The sequence below is a fragment of the Leptosomus discolor genome, chromosome 14, assembly GCF_034619465.1.
Source record: "Leptosomus discolor isolate bLepDis1 chromosome 14, bLepDis1.hap2, whole genome shotgun sequence".
Classification (NCBI taxonomy): Eukaryota; Metazoa; Chordata; class Aves; order Leptosomiformes; family Leptosomidae; genus Leptosomus; species Leptosomus discolor.
In genome coordinates, this window is record NC_141404.1 from 4,459,121 (window position 1) to 4,479,886 (window position 20,766).

General features: G+C 48.5%; 1 protein-coding gene across 1 annotated transcript; it reads left to right on the forward strand.

Annotated features, from left to right (window-relative positions):
* Positions 1 to 1,346: 1,346 nt before the first annotated feature.
* On the forward strand, positions 1,347 to 20,550 carry FBXL18 (F-box and leucine rich repeat protein 18). The gene is made up of 5 exons (XM_086473095.1): positions 1,347 to 1,646; positions 2,898 to 3,098; positions 3,986 to 5,526; positions 8,351 to 8,569; positions 20,299 to 20,550. Exons 1-5 carry the CDS (start codon positions 1,347 to 1,349, stop codon positions 20,453 to 20,455), a joined length of 2,418 nt encoding a protein of 805 aa, XP_086329221.1. The 3' UTR covers positions 20,456 to 20,550.
* The last annotated feature ends 216 nt before the right edge of the window (positions 20,551 to 20,766 follow it).

Here is a 20,766-nt window from a genome sequence, read left to right on the forward strand (position 1 = left end):
ACATGTGGGTAGTCCTAACACAGACTGCTCCAGCCAATGTGGCTCTCTGGGCAGGGCTTTTGCCCTGCTTATGGGCCTCACTGGTGATTTTGGTTACCATTTGCATTGGAAATACAGGTCTCCTCCACTCTGGTCTCTGCTTTCCCTGATGACTGCAAGTAGGGTAGGTTGGTATTTTTCCCAGATGTCAAACAAGTTGGTCTTGACTGAAGGGCCTCTGGATTTAATGTCATTAGCTTCTATTTAAGCGAAATACATGACAAACAAAGCAGGTACAGATTCTCCTACTGAAGCTCTCCTTCATCTAAGGGCCAAGAGGCGTTTTCTCCTTCAACTCCAGAGCCTTCTCCCAGGCCTAGAAGCAAAATAGGTAATCAAGACTTGAGGCATTTGCTGTTTCTAAGCGAAACCCCCAATCTAATTCATGGCCTTAAATGGTGACAATCAAGCAGGAAGAAAGCAGCAACCTATTCATCTTCCTTTGTGGGTCATCTTTAAGACACATTTTCTATGAACGAAATTCCCGAAGCATACACGTAACTGGAAATTCCAGTGCTCTGGTCCTGTCTGTACTTGAGGTTTGGGATGAAGAGCTAACAGCAACTGTGCTGAGCCAGCTGCTCCCCTTGGATGTCGCTGTGTGCAATGGCTGCACTCGCAGCAGCCCCGGATGACTTTTGCACAGCCCTCTGTGCATCAGCAGAGCGAAGGATCGTATCTCAGCCAAAGTTAGAATATTTAGCCTCGTTACAGCCCAGATTGATGATGATTGCATACATGACCGGCGAACCTGAAGCCGACAGGTTTATATTTAGGGTTCCCCTGGGAGGAAGGGGGTGGTACCTGCAGCCCCCTTCTTAGCACCAACCCGTTGAGTGCTCATGGGTGTCCTGTCTTCCACACCCCGGCTGCTTCCAGCCCACAGCATGAACTGGGAGAGGATCATTCTACCAAATGCTCCACCGCCTTCCCGGAAAACCAGGGTGCTCCCCGGGGGCCACACAAGAGTGCGGCAGGGGCATCCCACCAAACCGGTGGGGCTCCCTCGCCCCCCCCCCCCCCGCTCGCCCGCTGAATCACTGCTGTGCCCCGCGGCTCCTCGAAGGGCGGATTTACATTTTCGGAGCCGACTCAGGGCTTCGAGGGGTGCGGGCCCGGCGTGAGTCAGCCGCTGGGGTGGTAGAAGGCCCGTGGCTGGGAGCTGCCGAGGGCGGAGGAGGCCCGACACTCTGGTGGCAGAGGCGAGGGAGCCAGGCTGCTGCCCGCTGAACAATTCGGATTTTGCCTCCGCCCTTAGAGACAGCCGAACCGTGAGGGGACGGCACCACCGAGGCGGGCGTCCCAACATGGACCCGCCACTCCCATCATGGCGGCGCCACTCTCAAGATGGCGCCCAACACCGGCTGGTACCTCCCCTGCTTCCCGCCACACGCCGGGCCACGCTCAAGATGGCGGCGCGGGGCGGCCGAGGAGATGGCGGGGGTGTGGCGAGCCGCGGAAGCCGGGTCATGGCAGCGCCGGAAGAACCGTGCGGCGGCCGGGCCGGCGGGGAGCCAGGTCGGGACGCGGCCGGTTTGAGCGGTGCCCGGGGGAGGCGGCGGCGGCGGCGGGACCGCGCGGCCGCCGCCATGTTCCGCTGTGGAGAGGTGAGCCGGGGCGCGGGGGGGGCTCTTTTCGCCCTCTGCTTCCCTCTCCGCCCTGGCCCCTCGGAGGGCCGTTAACCGGGGCTGTAGCGGGGTTCGTCGTCCGCCGCCGTCTCCCTGGGCTGGGGCTGAGGGGAGCCGGGCCCCCCTCAGGGATGGCGGCGAGGCGAGAGGGGCTGGAGGCGGTCCTGGGAGGCGGTGAAGGGGCTCAAATGGCGGCGGTGGGGCCGGGAGGTGCCGGCAGCCCCTCTTCTAGCGGGGCTCGGCCCGGACTGCCCGGCGGCGTGGGGAGGCGCCGGGGAGCCGGTTCCTGAGGCGGGCCTGCCGCCGTCTAACGGGGCTGAGCACGGCCGGCGAAATGGCCCTCCTCTGGGGTGCCACTGTGGGGGTTTTACGGGGCCTGTGAGGTGGGACCAGCTTCCCCCCTTCCCTTTAGGTGGTGCCATGGCATTGATGCCAATTTGAGCTTTGTTAAAGATGGTGCTAAAGTCCCAGCAGCCTCCCAAACGGCCATCGTCATGGTGGGGTGGGCTGGGGGCCACGTCGCACCACGCAAGGCTGCGTGCAGGCTGTCACCCTTCGTGTCAGGGTTGTCCTGGTGGGTTTGGGGTGCGGTTGCTGGGGTGCCTCTGGCCCAGGCCGGTGTCGAAGGAAAGGAGCGTGGGGTGGAGGAGCACAGGGGTTCTCGTGTCCCCTTTGGAGCCCAGCTCTCAGTCGCGTGGTTTCATGTGGTTAAGGTGGCGGCACGTTGCAGAAGAGCTGTGGGTGATCGGATGCCGGAGTGCAGTTTTGTTTGTGTGTATCCATCTATCTATAGATGGTTATATAACTCTTAAGGTTTTTGAAACGGATGGCACTTAGAGGAAAGATGTAGAAAGGGAGTGCTGCATTGTATTTAGGAAGAATCAGGGACAGGTCACTTTTCCAGTTGCAAAGTACGCGCAAAAGTGGAATGAATGTAAATGTTCATTCTCCTCATTCTAAAGTAGCCAACAGCGACAGAGCGAGTGAAGGTACTGTGGCTTTGTGTGAAGTTTTGCACTACCTCCATGTTGTCATCTAAGGGAAAGCTTTTGGTTTCCTCATGCAGATGGAAGTACTTAAAAATTCAAGCATTTCCGTTTTGTCTCCCTTGATAAATCCTTGTGAGGCTCGGAGTGTCTGTTTTCTCATAAGCTTTGCTGAAGTTTCTGAGCTAGTAGCTTTTCTTTTTTTTCTTTTTTCTTTTTTTCTTCCCCCCCCACCCTGCCCCAGGAGATCGTAAGTGGGGAGAGCGAGGAGGAAAGTAGTGGTGTCAACTTGATGGAGTTCTCAGATGAGATCCTTCTGCACATCCTCAGCTACGTCCCTTGCACGGACCTTGTCCTGAACGTCAGGAGAACCTGCAGGAAACTCGCAACGCTTTGCCTTGACAAGAGTCTAACCCATACAGTTTTACTTCAGAAAGACTATAAGGTGGGGAGAGTACCTTGCTTCTTCTGTTAGCTGTGAAGACAAATCTGACTTCTGAAAAAATGCCAAGAAGTAGAACTTTCCAGTGTGTCTGCATAAATGAAATGCGCTCGAACTCTGAAACCAAATAAACAATAAACTGTTTTATAAAAGCATTTGTTTTCCAGAATGCTTTGTTAGAACAGCTCTGTGCTCCCTTAGTTTTCACTGACAGTATTTTACATAACTATCTTCTCTGTGTTTCTGGAAGCTGAAATGAAAGTAAACGTGACTTTCCATTTGCAGCTGCGGTTGTGTAAAGTTACCATTTTCTCTAAATACATTTTCCATGTTGTTGTGCAAAAACATCTTGTGCGTATTGCTGTCAGGCATGCAGTCAGAAATTGCATATGTGTTATAACAAAAATAAAGCTTGGGAATGAGGGGTGATACATTTTCTGAGGACTGTATCACCGAGTGCAGGCAAGGGGAAGCCTCTCTTACTCGTTTCCAAAAGAGGAAACTGGATGAAGGAGAATGGAAACATTCTTCTTTCAGTTTGAGTTCCTGCAGATAGCTAGTTCTGCTGAAATGGCTTTGCTGTTAGAAAATGGAGATGGTCCTCCGTTCCGCTGTCAGTCGCTGGACGGATTTGGCCTCGCAGTCAGTAGTGCAGAACTCCACAGACTAAGAAGCTAAAGGAAGTGTAATCATAAAGAGTCCGAAGCATGGCAGACTAAGCCAGCTGCCATCAGTATAATGATTCCTAGACTGTGCTAGTGTCCCAGAACCTTTGGATGAGCCATGTAATCGAAGTGCTAACCACTGTTATCCCCATCTTCGGATGGGAAACTGAGTCAGTGCACACCATTGCCGTTTTTCTCATTGAATGTGGTTTTGTTTGAGTACAGGTAAACAAAGACAAAGTGAAGCAACTCATGAGGGATATCGGAAAAGAGATTTACCAGCTGAACATGGCTGGGTGCTATTGGCTGCCCAGCTCCACTATTGATCACGTAACACGATGCAAGAACCTGGTAAAACTGAACTTGTCTGGGTGCCACGTCACCTCTCTCCGCCTCTCAAAGATGCTCTCCACGCTCCAGCACCTGCGCTCCCTGGCGATAGATGTAAACCCGGGTTTCGATGCCAGTCAGCTGAGCAGTGAGTGTAAAGCCACTCTTAGCCGTGTCTCGGAATTGAAGCAAACCCTTTACACCCCGTCATACGGTGTCGTCCCGTGCTGCACTAGCCTTGAGAAACTCCTGCTTTATTTCGAGATCCTCGATCGCTCGCGAGAAGGTTTTATGCTCTCTGGGCAGCTAATGGTGGGCGAGAGCAACGTGCCCCATTACCAGAACCTCCGTGTCTTCTATGCCAGGCTGGCTCCTGGCTACGTTAATCAGGAGGTGGTGAGGCTGTACTTGGCGGTGCTGAGTGATCGGACACCGGAGAACCTTCATGCTTTCCTTATTTCTGCCCCCGGTAGCTTTGCGGAGACGGGAGCCACTAAAAACCTCCTGGACTCTATGGCTCGAAATGTACGTCTGGATGCTTTACAATTGCCCAAAGCCTGGATTAATGGCTCTGGGCTCCTGCAACACTTGAAGTTCAACAACCCTTTCTACTTCAGCTTTAGCCGATGCACCTTATCTGGTGGTCACCTGATCCAGAGGGTTATTAATGGTGGGAAGGATCTTAAAAGCTTGACCAGTTTGAATCTCAGTGGCTGCGTTCACTGTCTGGCTCCGGAGTCCTTGTTTCGAAAAGCAGAAGATGACATTGACAGTAGCATCCTGGAAAGCCTGGTAGTGTCTTGCTGCAATCTGAGACACCTCAACCTCTCTGCAGCTCACCATCACAGCTCAGAAAGCATAGGGAATCACTTGTGCCAGCTTCTGTCCAGGCTAAAGCACCTGCTCTCGTTAGCGCTGCCCGTTTGCTCCATCACAGATGTTGCTGCAAACGTGGAAAAGCCTCCTGCGGCATCTAACTTGGTGCCCCAAACGTTTGGAAGGAAAGTTCGGATCGGGATACAGACATATCCAAGGAACTTAGCGGACCAGGCAAGTCAGAAGATAGAGTCCTCAGTGTTTTGGGCTCTGATGGGAAGCCTCCGATTTTTGGAAACCTTGGAAATAATTGGGTCCAGTTTTTCCTCTGCCATGCCCCGCAACGAGCCAGCAATTCGGAACTCATTGCCTCCTTGTGTCCGGGCACAAAGTGTGGGGGATTCAGAGGTGGCTGCCATTAGCCAGTTGACTTACTTGCAGAGCCTCACCTTAGCACAACTGCCAAATATTCTCACTGGCTCTGGGCTTATTAACATTGGATTGCAGTGCCAGCATTTGCAGACTCTTTCGTTGGCCAACCTGGGCATGATGGGGAAAGTGGCCTATATGTCTGCTCTCATGGACATGCTGAAACACTGCAAGTGTTTGAGAGATCTCAGGTGAGGGGCTGCCGTTGAACGTCTCCATTTTGTTTGTGAATCTCTAGAAATATAGCGCGTGGTTTGTTGGGGCTGGTGTTAAAACTGCGAGTGTTCCTGATCCGGTCAAAATTAGCTGCAATGGCTTGAAAACCGGGTATTTTCTGCCCTGACCTGTGGAGAACGGGAAGGCGTTGCATGCTGTCCTTGAGGGCTCAGGATATGCCCTTTAACCAGTGTTTTAAGAGCAAAAAGTCCCGACGCTGCAACTGGCTTCCTTTTAGATAAGGAAGAGTGGATGCTGCATATTTGGGAGCTAGCAGCCTGTGTGGGCTGGGTTAAATACTACATGTCTTTGCTGACTTCTTGGCTTTGTGTACACGTACATCTCATAAATTTCTAGGAAGGAAGAGACTCCTACAATGTCTAGATAATGTAGAGTTCTCCTTAGGTTTCCCAATGAGATGTTTTCCTGCCTTTGGTTGGTATTAAAATCTTGCCTTTTTTATTTGTTTTGTTTCCTTTTCTTTTCTTCATAGTTTATTGAAAGCATTCCAAATTTAGAGTTTGTCCTGTTGATGTTCCTTTCTTGGTAGGATCCTTTATATCCTAAAGGGTGCATAAAGTTGCTTCATAGTAGCCAAAATGAAAGCAAAGGGCACAAACTGTGACTGTTTCCTTGCATGAGTCCTTGCGTATGAACACAAATGTTATTACTTGAGAAAGAAGCTTTTTTTTTTTTTTCCCTCCTTATTTTTTTCCCTAAATCAGCTTCTTTTTGTGAAACTGCTAGACCTGTCAGTCCCGTTGTTATCCTCTCTTCACAAAATGGGTCTAAAATGCCTAACAGCAAGGTTACTCCTGTGGTCATGAAGACAGTTAGCGTGACTAAGGTTATTGCTCCTCAGCTGAGACTGGTGTTTGTCTGCATGTTCCTGATCCATTGCAACAGAGAAGGGAGCCAGGGTGGCTAAAATACCTCAGGAGGGTTTTCATTTTCCACCACTTCCCACAGGCAAGGACTGTGTTGGTGTCTCCTCCAAGGGATGGCACCTGTTGGAAATGCAGTTGCTTAATGTATCTTTAACCTTCAGGAGACTCAATAGCCATGGAAGAACTCAGATCTGGGGGAGGAGGTTTGGGTGTGCAGTGTTGCTTCACTCGGTCTAGGCCCTGTAGTTTCCAGAGGCTTTGAAATGGAGGCCAAGAGCAATAAAGATGGAAGGCAGCGTAGAGCCTTGAATAAAGGATGAACAAGGGTGTCTCCTTGTAATAGCCAGGCGTTTCCATCCAAGCTGTCATTGATCTTCCCTGAGAAAAGTCTAAGGTTTCATATAGGTTTAAGAGATTTTAATGTTTAGCACTTCCTCCTGATAATGTAGTTTCCTTTTCGTTTGACTAATGCTCTGCCGCTTCTACCCCTTTTTTCCCGTCCCCATTTTCCAGGCTGAGAAGCTAGTTTAAGGAGCTATTCCAAAGCAACATTGTCATCTAGCGAGTGAAAGGCAGTATTGCAAGAAAGGCTGCCGTGTCACAGAGATTGACCCAGAAACCTGCAGTGAGGTTGCAGCAGATTCTGTGCTTTTTGTCCTAAACTTAGTGGACTAATCACGCTGTTGAAAAATTGAAGAGGCTTCCCATTTCCTTAACGTTAATTTCAAGCTATTACCCAAAATGCTTATGGGCTGTTAGGTTCTCTCCAGGCAGTGCTACCTGACCAGCGGTCGCAGGCTGAGGCTCTGAAACAGAATTTATCAATTAACAGGATTAAGTTGCTGAGATACCCCCGTGTACTACAAAAGCCGATGCAGAGATTATCCAGATCGGGTTGGGACCGACAGCTTGTTATCACCTAATGGATTAACCTTCTTGGAGCTCTTGGCCTTGCTGACCCAATGACTGGGATTCCCAAGTGCTCTGAGGCCCTGTAGTAAATCTGCACTAAGCAGATGTATTCTCCTGGTGACACCAGCCCCGAGTAGGTTCTGCTTCCTGCAGACTGGTTTCTGGGGGGGAGTCATCCAGTTACGCTGCTAGTTAAGACATAGACCCCTTGTTGGTCAGGTATGGCTTCACCGTGTCATTTCGCTGTCCTGCTCTGGGCTGTGACACAAGATTGTGGATAGCTGTGGTAGAGGATCACGTCTCCCTTCTCTGGGCCAAGTGTTTAAGAGAAAGGTTGGGTTGATGATGGTTATTCTTCCTGTGGGAGAGCAGCAGCTTTGATCCTTTGCCATCCTGTGACTGAGGAAGGCTGGTTGTGGTCACTCTGTTGGCTCAGAGGCCCAAGGTCTGCATCACCGTGCGTGCATTGTGAATTTTTCGTGCCCGTTTCTGTCTACGCGGTAAACTGAAGATGACCAGTTTGATCAGTGTTTGGTGCGCTGGAGCAGTAAGTCCCTAAATCCCCATCAACTGCTTGGTGGATGTCGGGTAGCAAAAGCCAGGCTGTGCTTGTCCTGTGACCAGAATGGACCTGCTGGTCAGACCCAAGGCCCGTCTTGCCCAGCATGCTTCGTGGAAAACTTGCAAAACCAGGGTTACTCCCCGTGGGCGCTGGAATTCTGCAGTTTAGAGCCTTTCAGCCTATTTGTGTCCTTGTCTGTTAGCACACACCGTTCAGGAGTAACCAGCAAGCAAGAGGTCTGAGCGTGAGTGTCGGGTTTGCTACGCCCTACCGTTGGCACAAGCAAGTAGAAGGTTATGGCATGTGTAAACGAAACGGGTGGTGGGGATCACTGGTTGCTCCATTGACCAGCCCCCCATGAATGTGCCGTCTTCTCTCTTGTCTGAAAGTGGCCCAAGCATGAATTGCCCATTGACTTGGTTTTGTTTATTCTTGCAGGCTGGAACAGCCGTACTTCTGTGCAGGCGCCCAGTTCTTCCAGGCACTGAGTCATTGCTCCTCTCTCCAGCGGCTTTGCATCGTCTCCCGGAGTGGGACTCTGCAGTCTGACGCAGTGATGTCATTCATGGCCAACTGCCTTGAGGTCATCATGTGCCACATGTTTATGGGAGAATCTCTTACCGTTTGCAAAAATCTCCAGCAATCTATTGTCCGGAGGTGAGTGCGGAAAAGGGTTGATGTGGGATTTCTGGAGCTGTTGAAGATTTATCTCCATTGCCTTGCTTGCCAAGGTTTATATGGCTTGGAGCACTTGTTCCAAGAAGCTAATAGGTACTGTGTAACTGCTTGGCACATGATCTAGCCTCTTATTAAAATAAGAGTGAATCAGTGAAGTATTTGAAGGTATTATATGAATTTTTGATTCCATTCCCACCCATGTTCTCTGCAGTTCCGTTGGCTGAGTTGAAGTTCTGGATGTAAAGCTCCATCATAAATCAAATGACACTTTCTGTGTAAACAAAACATCTGCCGACATTTTAAGTACTGAGAGATTTGACCTTGAAGCTCTCCTTCTTTCCCACAAGTGACTAAGATGATTCTCTGTCCTCTAATCACTTGTAAATGTCACTTACTGATAATCCCCTGGCAGCGCAATTCAAAGCCTTTAAAGGGTTGTCGTGAAGGGTTTTTCTTCGGTGGGTGTTGGGGGAAAGAATTGGTACAAACTGCCTTTGCACGTTTGGCAGTTCTTAAATGCATTTTGCTTGGCCCCTTGCAGCGTTCAGAGGCTCACGTGGTGGGAAACGTTTGTGTGTGAGCCGTGAACTGCATTTGAAAAGAGAGCTTTTAATTACGCTTGGCATTTTGAAATCTTCTAATAGTGGCAGTCGTCTTACAAAATATTTCCCGTGCAACAGACTTTCCATTATTTTTTTTTTTTTTTTCCTATAAGGCTTTCTCTCCGCCTGCGGTCTGTTTTCTTTGTCACCTACTGTTGCTTTACCCCGTTAAGCTCTAATAAAAATTTCAAATCACTTGGCATTATTGCTGCATCCTAAAGGGTGCTCCTCCCCCCTCCCCGAGCCTGTCTCCAGCTTCAAACTGACTTATTACACTTGGCTTGTTTCCGCGGATCAAATCCAGAAGAGCCTACGACTATATTAGCTGCCTCCCAAACTGCTCACGAGATTGTTTGTTGCTGCCTCTTAATGGCTCCGTGTCCTTCTGGGATGGTGATTGTTGGAAGCGTCTAAGTAAATTCCTTGTGATGTGACAAGGATTCTTTGAGTTTGTTTTTCACAGGGCTTCATACCTGTGAAAACATTTCTTGGTTGATTTCGGTTATGCTTTGGGGATCCTCAGAAAGAACCAAAGACGCGCAGTTCCCGTTTTTTATTTTGCCCTCCCCTCTGAGATGCCGTTGCAGCACTGGCCAAAATTTTGGTACCTTTTTACTGAGCAGAAATATGCTGTTCTGCAGTCTTTTCTCCCTCTTTTCTCTGTCGTGGACAGATTCTCACTACACTCTGTACCTTTCAATAATTTAAACCCTGGGAGCTTTCCAAAAAGCAGCTGATGCCTCGTGGAAATGTTAAAAACTATTTTTATATTTAGCAACAGTTCTGGCTGTCATACTATTTTTTGTCTTTTGTATTTTATTAATAGAGACCTTTGTATGAAAACAGGATTTTTTTTTAAATTTTTTATTTTTAATTTTTTTTCCTGAAGAGAGCATCTGCTCCCACTGCAAATTCTACACCTGAAGTCATAATCTTCTGTGACATTGTAATTGGTGGCTCTGGAAACGATTTTGATGTCACCTAAGATTATGACTTCAGGAGGAGGATAAGCAGTGGGAGCAGATGCTCTCCTAAGCAACAAAGATCCTGTTCTCATGCAACTGTCTCTAGTAATAAAAAGGAAGGAACAAAATACAGAAAATGATGTGTAAGCAGAGCCTGGAGTCTTCCACGAGCCATCAGTGAGTCTTTAACCACATGACTTTTCCAGTGGTCCCGTTCTCATCCTTGCACAAATGTGCCTTCAGATGGGGTCAGGACTTGACTTTCTCTTGATTGCATTTTGCCTACTACTCCAAGGGCAGAGCCATGCAGTAAAATCCATGTGTGAGCTCGTTCATTGCTTAATCCTGGGGTAAGGCTCCAATTCACACAGCGTGGCTTCCTCTAAGTGTGCTGCTAGTGTCCCTTTAATCCACGTTTTAAATTGGAAGGGCCCATTGGGCAGCAAGTTTGAAGTTATATATCCTTGTGCCAGAATGATATAATGTGGTTTGTCTCTCTTTGTGTTGTTTGCTTTGTTTTGTTTGTTTGGAATGTGTACAGATGCTGCGTGGGGGGAAAACATGGCGAGTGGGTGGGAAGGAGGAGGCGAGGGGAGGGAAGGCAAGGCTGTGAGCCTTTCTTGCTTTGCTCCCTTTCCTGAGCTGAGGGAATTGATCCATATGTCTCGGGTCTCATTAAGGGTTAGAGTTCCAGTTTCAGGGCTATGGAGGTGGCCTTGCTTAGGCTGAGAGAAGCCAAGTGGTTGCTGGTTTTGAACAGGGAGATGGGGCCAAAGTGGCTCCCGTTCTCCTGACGCCTCTAAAAAGAGAAGAACTGTGAGTGGAAAGGTGCTGGCAAGGCCTAGGGCTGGGCCTGCACCACTAGTTTGCTTCAAGTGGTAGAGCTGGGAGGGCTTGAAGATGCAACCTCGTGCAGTGCAGTCCTTTCTCAGGTGTGGGTGCAGAGGAGGGTTTGGATCACAGAAAAGGCTGGGATTGATTTGGGGAGAACAGGCTGGTTTCAGCTGCGGAGTTGTCCTGGAAGGTGACGTATATACAGGGTGTGGTGATGGGAGCTTGAGTATTAAATCTCCTGAATCACACCAATGCCTTGAAGCCTGAACCGGTTCTCAAACTCTTCCCTTTGATTGGAAAATAACGTTAGTATTATGTATTTCTGTTCTACTGGCCCGAAAAGAGAGTCGTTCTCATGTCTGTTGGTCCTGTGGCAGCTTTAAACCAGGCCCTGTGGTGGCCAGTTTTCTTGTGGGCAGTTTTCTGGTTGAAGTTTGCTGTTATTTGGGACAAATTAGTTAATATATTTAAGTCATTAAAAGCCCCTGATTCAGTTCTGCCTCTTTTGCAGTGAAACACAGTAAGCAGAACAGCACTCATCTGGAGCCCTCATCAGCAAACAAGAGGCTTGCAAGGGCAAGGTCTCCTCTGAGCTTTAGAGAAGACTGTTTCCCTCTGGGCAGATAAATCATTGCAGTGTTTTTCTTTATTCTTTTTTCTTCTGTGTGAATGGGAGGGGTAATCTCCTTTATGGTTCAGGGAGATACTCTGTGCGCATAAGAAGGGCCTGGTGGTTAGATTGGGAGATGTGGCTCGAGTGATCCATATCCACTTCCCTGATCTTCCTCAGATTTCACATGTGACAGCGGTCTAGTCTCAGTTTCTCTGTAAAATGACATCTTTTTTTCCTATCACATGGTGCTCAGCTGCTGCCACACTTCAGATAGTAGCGGATCTAATGAACACAATGTTTTCCCTTTTAGGCTTGGACCCTAACTTTGCCAAAGTGCTTCGCTCCAAGCACGTGTTGTTTTTTGTTTAAATAACTCTTCTGTTAAAACCACTGCAGCGGTAATTCCAGAAACACTAAAATACCACAATTTGTGGACCCACAGTTGTAGGTTCAAGCGAGACCCCTGACCTGTTGCTGTGCAAAGAGGCTTCTTTGCAGAAAAGGGACGTTTGCTTCGCCCTTTGGGGTTGAGTGGCTGTGCTGGGATTCTTTCTAAATGCTTGCAAAGAGCCGTGTGTCCAAAGGCATGTCCGACTTGCTCTGAGCAGTTTTCTCCGAGGGTTTCCGCACTGTTCTTTTACGAAATAGTCAGTAGATGGAGCTGTGACCTACGGAAGATGTCCCGCTGCTTACTGGTGTGTTGCATGCTAAATAATCGTATTTATACGCCTCTCTTTCTCTGCCCCAGGAATCTTGCGGGCAAGGAATTTAGATGACTTCAGGACTGCACAGCTACATGGCGTGGTTAGTGGGCACTTCACAAATGAGCAGGAGAAGTTGCTTTCCTGGTGAAGCTTACCAGCAGAAAACAGGCTGGAGGAGGGGATGGGAAACGCTTTGGCAAATACCGCTGTGGCCTCAAGGACAGATTTTATTTTCCAGTGTGTTTCTTTAGAATTTTGTTGGTTTTAGCTTACTTGTTGAGATAGCTCCTATCATTGTAATGATTTCAAGGACTCTACAACACCAGACAATACAAGCCTGTGAAAAGTCCTTGAAAAAACGCCTCGGAAAAGATCAAGAAAGCAATGATTAAAAAAAAAAAAAAAATCCCAAGCAAAACAAAAAAAATCTCTGAGAGCGTGGTGTCATTAGGGATTCTTCATACGTAGGGGGAAAGTGTCAAGGCATAGAGGTGAGTTGTGATTTATAGAAACGCAATCCAAGTTAAGCCGCGGTAGAGAGCGTGGTCAGGAAGCGAAAGATCGTGGTGCAGCTGAAGTGTGGTTTGGGGAGGTGGGCGAGTAGCTGGGCTCAGCTGCTCGCGTCTCCCAAAAGCGCTATTGTGATCTCCTGGGGGTCTGATAGCTGTTGGGAGAAGGTGCAGAGGGCTGGGGCTGGCTGGGGTCCTGGTGCAGCATCCCCCAAGAGCTGTGGGGTCGGAGGGGGGTGTTGGTGTCCTAGCTCAAGCTCTCTGCCCCTGTTCCCCTAGCCACGCTGGCTACCTGTCTCCAGCAAATGGCTTAGCAAAGCGAGTGTCTGACTCGGGTGACTCTGAGGGTTAACCGGTGCTGGAAAGTCCAGAGAATTTTACTGGTTTAGGACAATCTACTTGTTCTGGGGAATCCAAGACCCAGAGAAAGAGAAACGCTAACATAACCTTCCTTCCTCTGCCTGTGTCAGGTACGAGCACCACTTAGTTTGAAGTGACTTTCACAGCAGGACTCCTGCCATTTTCCAGGAATAGCTATTTCAGTCTGAATTAGATCTTACTATTCAAGCTTCTGTAGCATTACCTAAATTTTCCCCTGCTTGTTATTGTCCTTTTTTAACATGAAACTCTTGGCTGGCTCTTACCTTTTCTTAAACTGCTGATTCCAGTGGCCGTGTGTGGCTGAGAGCGCCATGATGCTCACTGAAGGGATGAAGCACCCTCCTGGGATTCAGTTGCAGAAATAAGGCTTCCAGGTGGGAGCATGGAGGTGAAACTGAGCATTTGGAAAGTGCTGAGTGAGCCAGTCCCTCTCTTGGCTTTTAGCACAGGAGACCGAACTACCACAAATGAATTTTTGCTCCCCTCAGAGCTAAGAGTTCCCCCCTCCCTTGTTGCTATTGCCCTGCAGTATTCCTCTTGCCTGGATTCTCATCGTGGGCTTGGGCTCAGAAAAGCCCTTTGGGGTAATCCTTTTTACTGTTAGATTAGGTGGGAGGGGGCGGTTAGGGCACTAAGGGAGTGCAAGATCATCTTTGAATTCATCAGAGTCCTCCAGCGTCCCTCCCGCGCTGCCAGCCTGACTGCTGCAGTTGTATGGACACTGCAAAAAGCTGGTATTGCCACCGAGGGCTTGTTTGAGATTTTCAAGCTGGTTTTGCATCCCTTCACCACCATCTTTTCCTTGTGACCTTGAAATAGTCCCTCTCAGTACGCTGCTGGCTTTCCTGGATCCCAGAGCCAGCACGGGGGCTGCCAAGCCCACTCCGCTAGCCTAAGCATGTTGTGGGCTCAGGCCCTGTGTCTGATTGCAGAAGACTTAATGTATCGCTAGGCTGGTGTAGTGAATCATTAGCATCCTGTTCCAGCTTTCATTGTCTGTTTCATTTCCTGCTCTTGGAAACCCCTGAATCATTCTGTCACAGACTGAATAACAAACTGCATCCTTGTCAGCTTGCGTTACCCAAGAATTCCTTGGCGGGCTTGGCGAAGGCTGACTGTGCTTGAGGTGTGGCCCAGACACCTTAGCTTCTACCAGAGACGGTGTTTATGGGTGGGTTCAAATACTTTACAAGCCAGCACGGCTTGTGGGACCATCCCAAATTTGACATATTAATGTATCTTCTTTCAGGGGTACTAACACATCCCCTTCTTAAATGCATTCTTGTGGTTGACCCAAATGGCTTGTTCTAACTGCTAGCTCGCGTGTTTTGAAGGGAATTCAGTCCTGAAGCCTTCCTTAGCGGGTAGATTGGTTTGTGCATGGAAGAGGTTTCAAGGAGTGTCCTCCCCTCTCTCTTGGCTGAGAAATAATGTTGGAATAGCACTGTCGTGCTTTCTCTTCATGAGGGTGTAAAAGGCTGAACGGAAGCATTAACTGCAGCTTTAAAGCATTTCCATAGTAAAATAAATCTAATTGAGCAGTTATTGCAGTAGCTTTTTAATTTGTGGAAGAGATTAGGAAATAACTTTCAGCTTGCTCTGGCAGAGCACTCCCCTAGGACGTGTCCTGGGCGCTCTGGCATCGCTCTTTGGGTTCTTATTCCCTCCCCCTCTAATTGTCCGGTCACATTTGACTGATGCAGAGTTCAGCTGGCAAAATAATGTAAGAACTTCATCTGTGAGAGTGCTTGATGCAGACCTCGGTTCACAGGAGCAGTGGCGGAGTGTCATTCATGCCTTGCAGAGAGAAACCACAGTAGAGGGATGTAATTTGCCTCTCCTCGGGATCAGTCTGGCGGGTGTTGTTCCTTCCCCAGGACACAATGCAGTGGCAGAGGATGCTGCATTGAAGATGATGGGCGAGTTGACAGTGTTGCGTGCGAATGACTTCCAGAGTCCCATCCGTGTCCCTTCATCTCAGGTTGGAGGTTGTAGTGATGGGGCTTAAGGTGAGGGGAAATCGCAGGCCTTGGGAGAACACCAGTTTGTGAGGGGGTGGAAGACATCCTTAAAGGAAAATGTTTTATGGAGGAAATACCTCATCACGTGGAGTTAAGAGCAACCTGAGGAATCACAGCAGCTTTCCTCGGGAACTTTTGAAGTCCGTTTCTGAGGTTAGAAAATGAAGTCTGCTCAGCGCTGGTGCTCTGGCGGGGTGGGAAGTGAGAATGGCACTGAGGAATGGGTCTGCTTTAGAGTCAGCATGTGGAGGCTTTGGACCCCTCTTGAGCGGCTTCTGGGGGATGAGTGGGGGGGCGAGGGTCCTCCCTGCTCACAGAGGAAGGGGCCTGGGGGAATCCCACCTGCAGTTTCTTTGGTGTGGCTGGAAGATACTCTGGAGAATCTTCGTTTTACGCTATTGGCAGTCACTGTAAGCGAGGAGAGCTCTTGCAGTTCCCTGGTACTGAGTTCAGGGCACGGCCAGTGGAACAACTTTTAAGTGTATGTCTGGCCTTCCCTGAAAGGATGAGAAAAGTGTGTGTATGTGTGTTGGGTCATGCCACTTGTCAGCTGCTCCAGCTTGTCCTGGCACTTCTGCCATTCCGCCGAGCTGTGCTTCAGGGACGGGAGTTTCCAGCCTGGCTCAGGTATGCTGGCTGAAGCTTGCAAGACAGATGCCACACTTGGACTTTCAGATGTGAGTGAGTCTTCCAGTGAAAACAGACTTGTGCTGTGCCTGGCCGAGGATTAACGGGGGTTTTGTGCACGTAGGTGAAAGAGCTGCATGAGTTGGTCGGAATTCTGTTCTCTTGGGAAACTTGTGCCTCTCCAGAAGCAGCTCGCCAGCCTGTGGGGGAAGGCTACGTGGAGGAGGGAGAAGGTGTGTGACTGCAGCAGAGATGGGTTTGCATTTGAGACAGTCGTGCAAACCGGAGTCCGCATCTCCTCGGTCCCTGCTGTGCCCTCTTCCCCCAGATCAAGCTGCTCCTGGTTTCCTTCCTTGCTTTCCTTCTCTAGAGCCTCTTTTCCCATAAGCTCATCTCCATTTGTGGAGTTCAAAAATCTGGCCTTGATCTACTCCTGATACACTGTATTTCCTCATTTTATCTGGTGTGTGCTGCTTTTGTTGCCAGTGTTTAATTATACCACCTTGTGTGCCCTTATTCCTGCTTGCCAGCCTTTGTGAAGTGGGATGTGCTGAAGTGTCTGAATTTGGCGTAGGGCTTTTCTTAGGTTTCTGTGGAAATCTCAAGGGGAAATACATTCTTCAGTCCCCAATACTGCCTTGTCCTTTTCTTACAAGTAAGGGAAGGCGGGTCTGAGCAGCACCTAACGCAGTCTTCTGGGCTGGTGCAGGGGATCATAATTCATCGCTACGGGCTGGCTGGTGAGATTCTCCTACGGCTTTGGGCTGCCCTTCAGCTCTATCAGCAGGTGGAGTCCTGGGGACTCACGGGCCTCTCTAGAGAGGTATGTCTGAAAACACACACGGAGAGTGTTTGCCAGGAGATAACTGCATTCCAGGGAGTGACTCTTTTTGTCTTGCTAAAATCGAGGAAATCTGATCAAAGTGCAGCCTTGCTTTAGACTTTTTCTCTTTCTTTTTGACTTTGTCCCTGACCTACATATTGGATCCTGCCACGCTGGTTGGAAGTAATTGAGACCGTAGTGTTAGGCTATTTACCAAGCTGTTCACTTGAAAATAACCTTTCTGTGTCCAGTCCACACCTGTTCTGCGATAATTTTGGAGGCAAATAACAAAGCACCATTAACCCTTTCAGCCGCATGCAACCTGTTCAAGATCTAACCCTAGAGTGAGGTTATACCTCTGCTGATGCCAGGAGGAATTTGTGACACAGGGTGCGCTTTGCTGTTCGTTTCCCAGCTCCGTGGATGATTCCAGCCAGCTGCTGAACCTCGGCCCGCTATGTGTCCACATCCAAAGGAGGACACTTCAGAGACCTCCTTGTAAGAGTTCCCGATGGGTGGTTGTTGGTTTGGTGTTGAGTCTGCTGGACCAGAGGCTATGCTGGAAAATATGTGTGTGTGTGTGTGTGTATTTTCTTTGTTATCCCAGTGGTTGTTTCTGATTAAAGGATCTGTTTTGAAGGGGCTGCTAGTCAGTTGCCTAGAAAACTTGCTTTCATTTAATTAATCATGATGAGTTTAGTCTGGAGGTTTTGTAGGAGAGAGCAAGCGAGCATATCCTTGGCTTCTTTCCCTTTGAAAAAAAAGCAGGGTTTCATGTCTGAAACTGCAGCTCTTTTGTCTCCCCAGGTCAACATCCTTCTCTGTCCTTCGGGTTTTAATTTTACAAGCCATGCGCTTGCAGAGGTGGATCCAGTTTGAAGTCCATCCAGGTGTGGAATGAGGAAAGAACCGTCAAGAAGATTACAGGAGCTATTCTGCAACTCATTAACTCAATCTCTTCCCCTTCTTGTTATCTCCTCCCCATGCCCGGGGCCTTTCAAACTAGTGCTCTAAGTGCCTCTCACTTAATCTAGCCCACCTGGACAGGTGTATGAAGAAAGGAATTGCCTTCCGGGGAAGGACTAAAGGCGCATAGATTGCAGAGGGAGTCTGCTTTTGGGAACTGCTAATCCCAGTTTAACATTATGACAGCTGCTCGTTAAAATCAGGGTGTTTTTTAACAGGCAGTTAAAGGAGAGGCTTTGCACGCACATTTAGCTGAGAATAATAGTGAACCATGTGCATTTGATTTTTTTTTTTTTTTTTCCTTAAATCACGCAAATTGTACATGGAAAGAATTCTCCGGCGTCAACTTGCTGGGGTATGGAATTTACAAGGTTTGCAGTAACGTACAGTTTCCTGTTGAGGGGGGGGGGGGGGAGAAAATTACAAAGCTTTCTTTTTTTCTTTTTTTTCTTTAAGATCAAGTTCAAACCTCTCATATAAATCCAGCCCCTTTGGAAGGTATACTTACTGTGTTGGAGTTTTTCAGTTGTCTTGGTGGTAGATTGTCATGTAAACTTGTGTGTAGGTTCTTGGTTTTATAGCTACATGTAAAGGCTGCTTGTAAACTACAATTTTGTATATGGTGAGAAGGCAGCATGCAGATCTAATTTGGGAGAGTCTATATACAAAGAAAGAAGCAGAGGTTTCTTTGCCTTGGGGAGATAGCTGTTTCTTCCTAGCTGAACTTCAGTAAACTTGGTCTATTAACATGATTTTCTCTGCAGGACTGTGGTGTTGGATAAGAAACATGGAGAGCTGAGGCAGAGGAGGGACTATCAAAGAGACATTTGCTGTATTTTATGTAATTTCACTGCAGACTTTACCAACTGCCTCCCAGATCAGCGGTTATTTGCTGGTTGATTTCTTCTAGGCAGTGCTGTGGAAGTAGGAAACTGCACAGCCCCAACACAAGCCCCCCAGATCCGCTCAAGGAGCGGTGTCCTTTTCTGCCATCCCTTAGGCATGAGGCATGAAGGGCAGGTCTGTGATGCAGAAAGATATAAAATTGCCCTGGGTAGTTTTGTTGCTGCAAATCCTTACTCCTGCAACCGCTTAGGTTCAGGCAAATTAATTTAACCCACCAGGACTGAGCAACAAACTCCTTGGAATGGGAGTTTCTCCGCTACGTTTTTGGCAGCTCTACTCCAAATCATTTGTGGATTGGAACATCCCTTCTGTCTCCCAGGAAATGCCAGTATCTCGTGGAGTTTTCTTCAGCTGACTGTATTGCTACCTGGGATTTTCATGTGGGTTTCCAGCAGCCAAATCTCCAGCCGTTCTCTCGCTGTTTGACAGAAATCTGGCTGTTTCGGAGCTAGAGATGAGCTGGGAATTTTCCAGACGTGCATCTGTATAAGAGAAGCTTGTTGAGCAGTGAACTCCTCTTTCCACCCAACACAGCTTGGTTCAGCCTCAAGGGGCTGATGCTTCCAGTGTGACTTTGCCTCGTTTAGAGTGATAATGAACTGGCCCTTGTCACCCGCTTCAGAGGAAACATCTTGGTGACGTGGGGTAAATAATCACAAGCCTTTTAGTCTTAAGAGTGTAAGTCTTAAGCTGTAGCATAACTTCCCTCTACCCACCAGCTTTAAAAGACTGAACTCCTGTTATGCTACACTGAGTAATACTATTCCTCTTCCCCCAGGTTCTGTTTGCTCACCAGGTTGCTGTCGTGTGGAGTACTTGCTGATGGGGACTTGGGCTTTTTTTGTATGGTTCTTTTTACGTTGTATAAATGGCTTTAACTCTTGCTATTCTCTTCCTCTGCTCTGTAGTTATAACCCTGCTGCTCCTCTCTCACGTAGTCGTATCAGGCCTCTTGCTTGCAAGGTCTGGGATGTGTGCTGGGAGGCAGACCCAGTGGTGTGGTGTTGGCTGGGAGAGCAGGAGGAGAATGCAGATTTCTCTTAAGAGAGGGCCAAAAGGTTGAGGCTGTAGGTTCAGAAACTGGAACCCAAAATCCAAGTGGCAAACAGGGATACTTGCCTGTGTTAAGGCAAATTCCTGGGGTGCCAAGACAGGTTTTCTGCAATTGGATTAAAAAGGAGGCTGCAGTGCATGCGGGTGTTTGTGCGTGTGTGTGCACACTGAAATGCTTATCTGCAGATCTGAGCTTTCTAAACTTGCCTGTGCTCTAATTGCAGAGTGTAGGCTCTGCATGCAGAACGACCCAGCCTGAAGTGATAATCCCAGGCTCAGCCCCGAGGGAATGCCTGGCACTGCTCTGGCCTGATTTTCTTAATGGCTCTGCAACTTGCCGCTGGTTTGTAGGTGGTTTAAATTGTTATCTCTGAGCGCCTTGCCCGGCTTGGGCAGGGCTCTTAGGTCCTCTAACAATACCTATAGGTTGAGATTTATTTATTAATTTCTAAAAATGTCTTCCTCCCCATGTTAGGCCCAATTTGGGCGTGTTTCAGCTGAAAAGGGGTGCAAGCCCAGCCTGCACTCCCTGCTGACACAGAGAGAGGAAAGTGGGGAGACCTTGTCTCCCAGCTGACCCTCCTGCCTCCTCTGAACAACCCTTCCTTATCTCCCCTGCTGCGTGATCTATATCCACGCAATCCTCTTCTCTTGCACTGGAAAGTTTGTGTTTTTCCTTGCCTAATAACCTGTGTTGGATTTAGTTTCCAGGCGGACCGCCCTGCGTTAAATGTCGTCATTTTCCCTCTGCTTCATGAGGACTTGACAGAGGTCATCAGAGATGTCCCCATGCGACACTTGGATGAAATTACCTTGTTTAAAAGCAGAGTGGCCGAGGAACCTCCCAACTTGTGGTGGTGACTGTCACAGCGTGTAAAGGACAGTCAGCGTGAACACATGAAATAGCTTCTTGTTGGCCTGGATTCCCCATCTTCCACTCCTGGCCACCTCGCTGAAGGCTGTACAATCACTTTAAATCAGTGCAATTGCAAAATAATAATAAAAAAAAAAAGCTGGTCCTTTGCAGTGGGGAAACATCTATTGGATCTTGCTGGCATCTGAAAATCCTGTCTCAAAGGCTTCTGGAATCTGATGAGTATTTCCTTGCGGTTAATATGGATTGTTTTGTTACTTTACTGAAGTTACAGGTAAGAGGAACTGACTTGATGCTC

What these genes read in the sequence shown, in the direction of transcription:
- FBXL18 (XM_086473095.1), top strand. Translation starts at nt 1,347, where the DNA reads ATGGACCCGCCACTCCCATCATGGCGGCGCCACTCTCAAGATGGCGCC. An exon ending in CCATGTTCCGCTGTGGAGAG is followed by an intron (nt 1,647 to 2,897) that starts GTGAGCCGGGGC and finishes ACCCTGCCCCAG; the next exon opens with GAGATCGTAAGTGGGGAGAG. An exon ending in TACTTCAGAAAGACTATAAG is followed by an intron (nt 3,099 to 3,985) that starts GTGGGGAGAGTA and finishes GTTTGAGTACAG; the next exon opens with GTAAACAAAGACAAAGTGAA.